At 35.9% G+C, this 8,695-nt stretch overlaps 1 protein-coding gene across 1 annotated transcript; it reads left to right on the forward strand.

The window, feature by feature from the left end:
* Window positions 1-2,014: 2,014 nt before the first annotated feature.
* LOC132633415 (protein PAF1 homolog) lies at window positions 2,015-8,319 on the forward strand. The gene is made up of 12 exons (XM_060349824.1): window positions 2,015-3,186; window positions 3,496-3,564; window positions 4,813-4,920; window positions 5,010-5,193; window positions 5,276-5,352; window positions 5,448-5,567; window positions 6,865-6,970; window positions 7,275-7,361; window positions 7,453-7,521; window positions 7,623-7,694; window positions 7,779-7,922; window positions 8,019-8,319. The coding sequence occupies exons 1-12, from the start codon at window positions 2,450-2,452 to the stop codon at window positions 8,163-8,165; spliced, it is 1,920 nt and encodes a 639-aa protein (XP_060205807.1). The 5' UTR covers window positions 2,015-2,449; the 3' UTR covers window positions 8,166-8,319.
* Window positions 8,320-8,695: the final 376 nt, after the last annotated feature.

The following is an 8,695-nucleotide window of genomic DNA, read 5'->3' on the forward strand; positions in this document are numbered from 1 at the left end:
TTTCTTCTTAAAAACTCATAGATCAAAAGTAAAATATCGTATTTTTGAAATTCAAAATTCAAGTTGATGTTATTTATGAATTTAAAAATAAATGAAGCTAAAGTTACTTAAATATTAAAAAAAACCATTAAGAGGTTAATGCGTTATAAAACGACATCAAACTCAATCTCTTAAATTTATCCCTATAACATATCTAATTCTCATTCAACCGTCTATCCTCTAACTATAAATATCAGAGTCATGTATTACTCGAACCATTTCTTCAGTATTCTCTCAAGTTCTCGATCAAATTGTATTTTCCGGCACTAAAATGGATGGATTTTTCGGTGCTAAAACGGACGACGATTTTCTTCCTGAACGATTTCGGTAAGTAATACTGTCATATACTTATTTCTTATTTGTTGATTGAGTGACATTCTTCATTTGTCCTTGACGCCAAATAAATCAAAGGATTGAAAAAGGGAACGAAGATAACAAAGAAGAAATTAAGTTGAACCAATGCTGAATTTCATGAACTCCACGTTCTTCAAACCTTTAGACTTCTAGAGATGAAAATTCCGGTCGCCACTAAAACCTTCTCAGAAATAAAAAATCAACAACATTTTTTATTTATCAGGTAATATCATTCAATAGTCACTGATTGTAGCATATAAGTCAACTATGAATGAGATTAAAATAGTCGAGCTCTTTTAAAAAAGTGTGTTAGACATAGAAACATTGATTGATCTCGTCGATAGAAATAAGGAAAAATCTCTTCCGCTCGATGATTGAATATCAAAAAGAAAAAATGAAAGAACACGTTTGATTTACCTTTTTTTTTTTTTTTTTTAAGCTGGAATTTGATGTTATTTATTATTTATTAAATTGACTCGTTGATAAGAATAAAGAAAATTCTGTTTTGCTTGATGATTAATTATCAAAAGTAAAAATAAATAAAAATGAAACATTCGATTTATTTTTATTTAATTTTCTTTTAGTTGGAAATTGATGTTATTTATTGTTTAGTTGATTGATCTCGTCGATAAGAACAAAGAAAAATCTTGTTCGCTTGATGATTGATTAGCAGAAGTGAAAAAAAAATGACATATTCGATTTACCCTTTATTTTTTAATTTTCTTTTACTTGGAATTTGATGTTATTTATTATTTATTTGATTGATCTTGATAAAAATAAAGAAAAGTCTCTTTCGCTTTACGATTGGATATAAAAAATAAAAAAGAAATAATACGTTCGATTTACTTTTTACTTAATTTTCTTTTAATTGGAATTTGATGTTATTTATCGTTTATTTGACTGATCTCGTTGATAAGAATAAAGAAAAGTCTCGTTGGCCCGTTGATTGAATATCAAAAGTTAAAAATAAATAACATATTCGATTTACCTTTTACTTAATTTTCTTTTAGTTGGACTTATTTATTGTTTATTTGATTGATCTTGTGGATAAGAATAAAGAAAGTTCTCTTTCGCTCGAAGATTGAACATCAAAAGTAAAAAAAGAAATAACACATTCGATTTACCTTTTATTTAATTTTTATAGTTGGAATTTGTTATTATTTATTGTTTATTTGATTGATTTCGTCGATAAGAACAAAGAAAAATCTCTTTCGCTTGATGATTGATTATCAAAAGTAAAAAAAAAAATAACACATTCGATTTACCTTTTATTTGTTTTTTTCCTTTAGTTGAAATTTGATGTTATTTGTTGTTTATTTGATTGATCTCGTCGATAAGAATAAATAAAAGTCTCTTTCGCTCTATGGTTGAATATCAAAAGTAAAAAAAAAAAAAACCACATTCGATTTATCGGAAATAGCCTCTCTATCTCCACGTGTTAAGGGTAAAATCTGCGTACACCTCCCCTTCCCAGACACCACCTTGTGAAATTTCACTGGGTATGTTGTTGTTGTCTATTCACCTTTTATTTTAATTTTCTTTCCGTTGGAATTTGATTTTATTTATATTTATTATCTTATTGTTTATTTTTGTCAAGAATATTTGGTCAAATGTAAGAGTGTAAGGAGAAAGCAGTCATTTTTGGGAAAAATTTCCAAGAGCTGCAAAAACATATGCGACCACTATAACTTCATGGGATCCTTGATGTTACTTAACTGGCAATGTTTTGCTAAGCTAAACATTGAACATTTTGTCTATGCTTCTCCTAGTAGCAAAATTGTTGCTCTTTTCTCATCAATTTCCTTTTCAATTTTGATAGATTAGCTCAAATTTCATGCTCCCAAGTTGTTGTCTTGATATCTTCTTTAATTTTCTCAGAATTGAAAATTCTATGATTCCCTTTCTTGATTCAAACTCAAATGAGCGTGTTATAAATAAATCTGAAGTAGCCAAATTTGCGAGCTTATTTGGTTGTTCTGTTTCTTTTTGCCTAGGGTTTTAGTTTTGCATTCAGAGTTGTGTTTTTCCCGTTAAGTGAGTTTTCGGGTCGGGTCCAATGGCTTCGTATAGGCCATTTCCACCACCACCACCACCGCCACCATCTCAGTCAAGTTATGTTCCACCACCACCACCACCTCAAAATCAAAACCCTAATAATAATCAAAGCCAATACTCTCAAAATTGGGGGGGTTACAGTGGTGTAAATGATGGATCTTCTTATACACAGAATTATCAACACCACCACCCTGGTTATGTTCCACCACCTCCTCCTCCATCAAGAAACCAATATCCACCCCCTCCCCCACCCCCTTTGGATTCATCGTATCCGCCCCCACCACCGCCTTCCGGGCAGCCCCCTCCACCCCCACCACCAATGTACTACCCACCCCCACCCCCACCACCTACTCAACCACCCTCCCCACCACCACCCCCTAAGGAAATTAGGCATAGTGGAGGAGAGAAAAGGCGAGAATCGGGGCATGGTGGTAGTAGGTCTAAACAGGTTCCACCATTGCCTGTGAAAAAGGGTAGTAGAGTTGAGAGTGAGGAAGAGAGGAGGATAAGGAAGAAGAGAGAATTAGAAAAGCAAAGGCATGATGAGAAACATAGGCAGCAATTGAAAGAATCACAGAATAGGGTGTTGCAGAAAACACAAATGTTGGCGTCCGGTGTGAAGGGTCATGGGTCGATTAGCGCATCGCATATGGCTGATAGAAGAACTGCCCCTTTGTTAAGTGGTGAGAGGACTGAAAACCGGTTGAAGAAGCCGACCACATTTCTTTGCAAGTTAAAGTAAGACTAGTTTGAATTTATTACCTGCTAAGTGATTGTTCGATCATTATGTGTTCGAATTGTTGTATGTTGGACTAGTTACCTGATATATTATCTATTATCTGCTCCGCTGAAGATTGGAGTTTTTAAGCATACTAGTTGGTCGAAAGTAATGTTTTGTTTGGTATACTTCTGGAGTGTTACAGACCTCTATGTGCTTTGACTTACCTTGTGATGTGATCAGATAGTGTATGTTATCACTTGGGACAAACACATCGTTTTACATATCAGAGATAGCTGATCGTTCTGTAATTTATGTGTACTCTGCAGATTCAGAAATGAATTACCAGATCCGACAGCGCAACCAAAGCTTTTGAAATTAAGAAGAGACCCAGATCGGTATGTGATTCTGCTTTTCGTTGTGCTAGTCGTCTCACTTGTATTTATGATAATCAATTCAACCACAAATGCATCTTCTGACTGAAATACAACAAACAAATCAAGTCATGCTCTCTATATGTAGATGAAATGTTCCAATTAAATTGTGCAGCTTTTGTAAAGGTCGTAAGAGTTAAATTAGACTTCTTACCCAAGTGCTGTTCGCAAGCTTTTTATATACTTTTCTTTTGAACCTTTTTATTGTGGATTGCCTGCATATGCCTAATTCGGAATTGTGCTTAAAGCATCAACGCTGGTTAGTCTGATCCAGAAGTCGTTAGACTATCCCGATTGGTGTGAGAACGGACATGGCCGCAACTATTTACTTTTTTTTTTTTTTTAATTTATTTCTTTTCACCATTTTCATCAAGCAATTTGTTGATTTTTGGTTGCTGCACAACATCACTGCGCCTGCTATAATTCACACTATGCATGAATTTGCCCTAGAAAATTTCCTTCAATCTTCGAAAGATAATATTGTTTTCTACCTATTGATAGACTATTGCTTTAATGGTTGTTGTTACATTTCTCATTTTAGATGTTAGTCCTTCTAGTTAGTTGATTTACATTGTTGAGCATTTAAAGTTTCAGTATTGCTTATGAGCCTAATTTGAAGTTGTATATATATGAGGAGTAAATGACTTTGGTTTAGTAGTTACCAACTTCATCTGCGCTAGAGTAGGCAAGCGTTTAGCTCATCCGGGGCTCCTCTTCCTTTACATGTCCTTTTCTTTGGGAAGCAAAGCTTGTTCGAGTCAGGTCCTAGTTAATAGATTGCGAAAGATTATCTGAGGTTGCTTAAATGTTGTGTGTTCGCCCATTGTGATTTCATTTCTGAGGGCTACTTGCATTTGAATTTCTACTTTTCTTGGAGTGGGAGACTGCACCTCCATTGGTTCTCCATAAGCACTTCAATGCAGCATATGGAAGTGCTTTTGTCCCCAGACTCCACTCGTGGGATTAAGCTGGGTATGTTGTTGTTGCATATGGAAGGATTTTGGCTATATGTTAGCAATATACATACTAGAATTATTGAACTGGAGAGACTGCTTGGCAGAGTGTAGTTTGAAAATGATGGTATCTTGATGTCTTTTCCACCTTTCTTCAGCACTTCACACTTCGTGTAGTTTTTGATACATGAAACTCCAGGTTGTTGTCAGAGTATTAGTGTTGTCATTTTTTCTAAGGGCAATTCATTTAAGTGTGCAGATTTACGAAATACCAAATCACCTCATTGGAGAAAAATCACAAGCCTGAACTATATGTTGAACCAGACCTTGGAATTCCGCTTGACCTTCTTGATCTCAGTGTATACAAGTATGTTACACACACTCTCCTTATTTTCAAGCAGCACATTTTAATGGAAAAATTATCTATTGTTTTTACATTGTTGCTGGCTTGCTTAGTCCTCCCAAGGGTGTAAAGATACCGCTTGCTCCAGAAGATGAAGAGTTGTTGCGTGATGACGATGTTGTAACCCCCGTCAAGAAAGATGGCATAAAAAAGAAGGAAAGGCCAACTGACAAAGGTGTTTCTTGGCTGGTCAAAACACAATACATCTCCCCTCTTAGCACAGATGCAGCAAAACAGGTTCTACTAATTATAGCGTATAAAGAATGTTTTTCAAGGAGTTGCAAAACCTTATTTAATTAATTGTTTATGCTATTTGCAGTCTCTGACTGAGAAGCAAGCTAAAGATTTGCGAGAAAACAGAGGTGGCCGCAACATCTTGGAGAATCTTAACAATAGGTTACTTTTGCTTTCTGTGTTAATGCTATCCATGACTAAGATAAAGAGACATAGTTGAGACCTGAATATTGTATTCCTCAAAACACTATTGTCAGAGAGAGACAAATCCAGGAGATCAAGGCTTCTTTTGAGGCATGCAAGTCACGGCCCATTCATGCGACCAATCGCAGATTGCAGCCTGTCAAAGTCCAGCCACTTTTTCCCGACTTTGATCGGTAAGTCTTCCTCTCATTTTTCCTTCCCTTTTCATGTTACATATCAATATGTTGGTCTGAATGTTGGAGAAGAGGGATGGTAATAAGATTATGTTTCAGTATAATTGATGCATTCTCCTTTTATATTTTCTCGTCATCTAAAAGAATGCGGTATTGTCTTCTAATATGCATGCTTAAAGGGCTCAGACATTTCCTAGTTTCTCCTTTTATTATTGATCTATCATGTGATAATTGCAGCTTCCAGTCTTTTTTCCTTTTGATTGTCTGGACGGGAAAAAGTTTACCTCAATTCTCAATGCTGAAAAGCTCACCATTAATTGGCCGGTGGTTTTTGAATTGGAAGAGGATTTCATGTTAAAGTGGAGTAATAAAAAGCTATCCTTCCTTTGTACCTTCTCAAAAAAAAAAAAAAAAAAAAAAAACGATACTTTTTATGAGAACAGTGTTCTCTTTTACAGCAAACTTTGCACAACCTCCCCTATGGGCGGTGCCTTAGTGCCTCGCTCTACGGCGTACACTTTGTTGCCGTGGGTTCTGTCTTGAAGTGAGCGAAAGTAAATGTTAAATATAGTTGAAAAATAATATATTAATTGTTAATTAATGATTTAACATTATGAGTGAACATTTTTGTGATTAGGATTAAATGTAAAAGTTGAAAAATAACATATTAATTGTTTCTTACACTCCATGCTCATTCAAGCACCTCCACATAAATGACGGGGGGAGCATGTGAAAGCTAGTCACTAAATAACGAGAAACTCTAAATTAAAGGGCTTTCAAACCCTTTGCCCATTAATTTCTGGGCTTTGTTTGTTTGATATATGTAATTTAGCACTTGCTATTTGTTGTACCAACTTACGTGGTGGACCTTTTCTTTATTGTCACATATCCTTCATTGTCTCTCATTCTGCTTTACTTTTTCTAAATTATGGCACGTGTAGATGCAACTGGAAAAAAATCCTGAAATTGTTCTACAATTACTGTAGGTGGACAAATGAGTCTGGTATACTTTTTTTATATTCTTTGGAATGCCCAAGATATCCCACTTGTATAGATGATTGGATGGGATTTGTACAGGAGATCACCAGATTGCACTCTTTTCTTACGCATCTCTTATACTGGAATTCTTTTGATCTCTTTCTAGTCAATGAAATAATGTTTGCTTGTCAGACGAAAACAGCAGAGGCTGGATGCATTTCCCTTTTTTTTTCCTTCTATAAAACTCAACGTCATTAGATCATGGCAATTTCTTGGTACTAGAGATAACATGAACAAATAATGCTACCTACTTTGCCAGGATTGAAGACCCATTTGTGCTTGCGAATTTCGATAGTGCTCCAACTGCTGATTCAGAAACCTACAGCAAGTTGGACAAAACTGTTCGTGATGCATATGAATCACAGGTGAAGTTACTGATCAGATGCCTTTCTCCAAGTTTGTAATGCTTTCTCCATGTTAATAATAAGCTAAGGGAAAGACTCCTTTGGTCAGTAGATGTGAAGGAGCAATTTCTACGTGAAAGAAAGATTGGCAAAGTTAGCTTTTTCATATGAAAACTGAGACCCATATATTCATCTTCTCCAGACTTAGATTTGTCTGTGTCACCAGCATGGATGATCTTCTATTTACCCTCGGATCTCCATGACACTATGATGTTTGGATGCAATCTTAATGAACATGTATTTTGATTTGCAATACACCTTGCAGGCCATTATGAAAAGCTTTGCCGCTTCAACTGCAGATCCAGATAAACCGGACAAATTTCTGGCATATATGGTCCCTGCACCAAATGAGGTGAAATTTCTTTCTTCTTAAATGGAAAAGTTGGTTCCATGAGCATAAGTCTTATTTAATAATATTATGTTGCTTTCGTTGATTGTGACAGCTCATGAAGGATATGTATGATGAAAATGAGGATATCTCATACTCTTGGGTTCGGGAGTATCAGTGGGATGTATGTACCTTCTCTGAGTGCTGAACTCAACCTAGCTGCATCTTTATACTTTGATAAATTACTTAGTTGTATTAATTTTTCCATCACCTGCCCATTGGCAGGTACGAGGTGATGACAAAGATGATCCTTCTACATATGTTGTGGCGTTTGGTGAAACAGAGGCCCATTACGTGGTAAAAAACTGTGTTTTACTTGTAAAACTTTAATATGGTTTAAACCTGGAACTTAACCCCCACTGTGGATGTGATGTGATCCAGCCTCTTCCAACAAAGCTTGTTTTGAGGAAAAAGAGAGCTAGAGAAGGAAAATCAAATGATGAAGTTGAACATTTCCCAGTTCCCTCAAGAGTAACAGTAAGGAAGAGACCAACAGCTGCTGCCATTGAACTAAAAGAAGAAGGGGTAATGAAGCCAGCCCGCCTCTCATTTTTTTTTTTTTTGCTTTCTGCACGGCCTTTCTTTTTGCAACTGAATTATGACATTGGTGGATCCTCGCAGGGTTATACAATGGCTTTGAAGGGGGGTGTTTCAAGTTTTAAGAGAGGAAGAATCAGTCATGAAGATGCTGTCGGTGAACAACAGAACGATATGCATGATGGTGATCAAGATCAATCTAGTGGTGGCGAGTACGATATGTCTGATTGATTCCTGCTCATTTATTTCAGCTGATTAGATAATTTACATAGAAGAGAAAAAAGAGAGGGTAGGTACATGAGAGAAGGTGCATAAATAAACAATGCTTTGTACTATATCTGAATTTTGCTCTTTGAAAAGGTTGAACTTTCAACTACTTTGCATATGCTCCGAGGATTGTCTGTCCCGACCGATATTCTTGTGTGGTCTCCGCTACCCTGTGCCCACCTCACAGGTCTCGCTTTAGGTTTGGCAATTTGTGCTTTGCTTCTTGGTATCAGCTTTCTCAAAATTGTCTAGTGTGCACTTCTGCTTGTTGTGGCAGTGTATAGAAATGGGTTAAGAGGATGGATACTGGGTTAGCATCAGGCCTGCTTTGTGCTTTAGACTAATAGCTAGAACGCCCAAGCTTCCAGAAGAGAAAATGCTTTGAGAAAATACACATAGAAACACTTTTTAAAAATTTGACCAAACACTAATTGCTGTTCAAAAGTGTTTTCAAATCGATTAGTCAAACATGAAAGAACTTTTCACCAAAAATA

This window comes from Lycium barbarum, chromosome 3 (assembly GCF_019175385.1).
Source record: "Lycium barbarum isolate Lr01 chromosome 3, ASM1917538v2, whole genome shotgun sequence".
NCBI lineage: Eukaryota > Viridiplantae > Streptophyta > Magnoliopsida > Solanales > Solanaceae > Lycium > Lycium barbarum.

Excerpts from the sequence above, each read along its gene's own strand:
- LOC132633415 (XM_060349824.1), top strand. The coding sequence starts at position 2,450 with ATGGCTTCGTATAGGCCATTTCCACCACCACCACCACCGCCACCATCT. Across the intron at positions 3,187-3,495 it reads ACATTTCTTTGCAAGTTAAA|ATTCAGAAATGAATTACCAG; the intron begins GTAAGACTAGTT and ends TGTACTCTGCAG. Across the intron at positions 7,695-7,778 it reads AAACAGAGGCCCATTACGTG|CCTCTTCCAACAAAGCTTGT; the intron begins GTAAAAAACTGT and ends GATGTGATCCAG.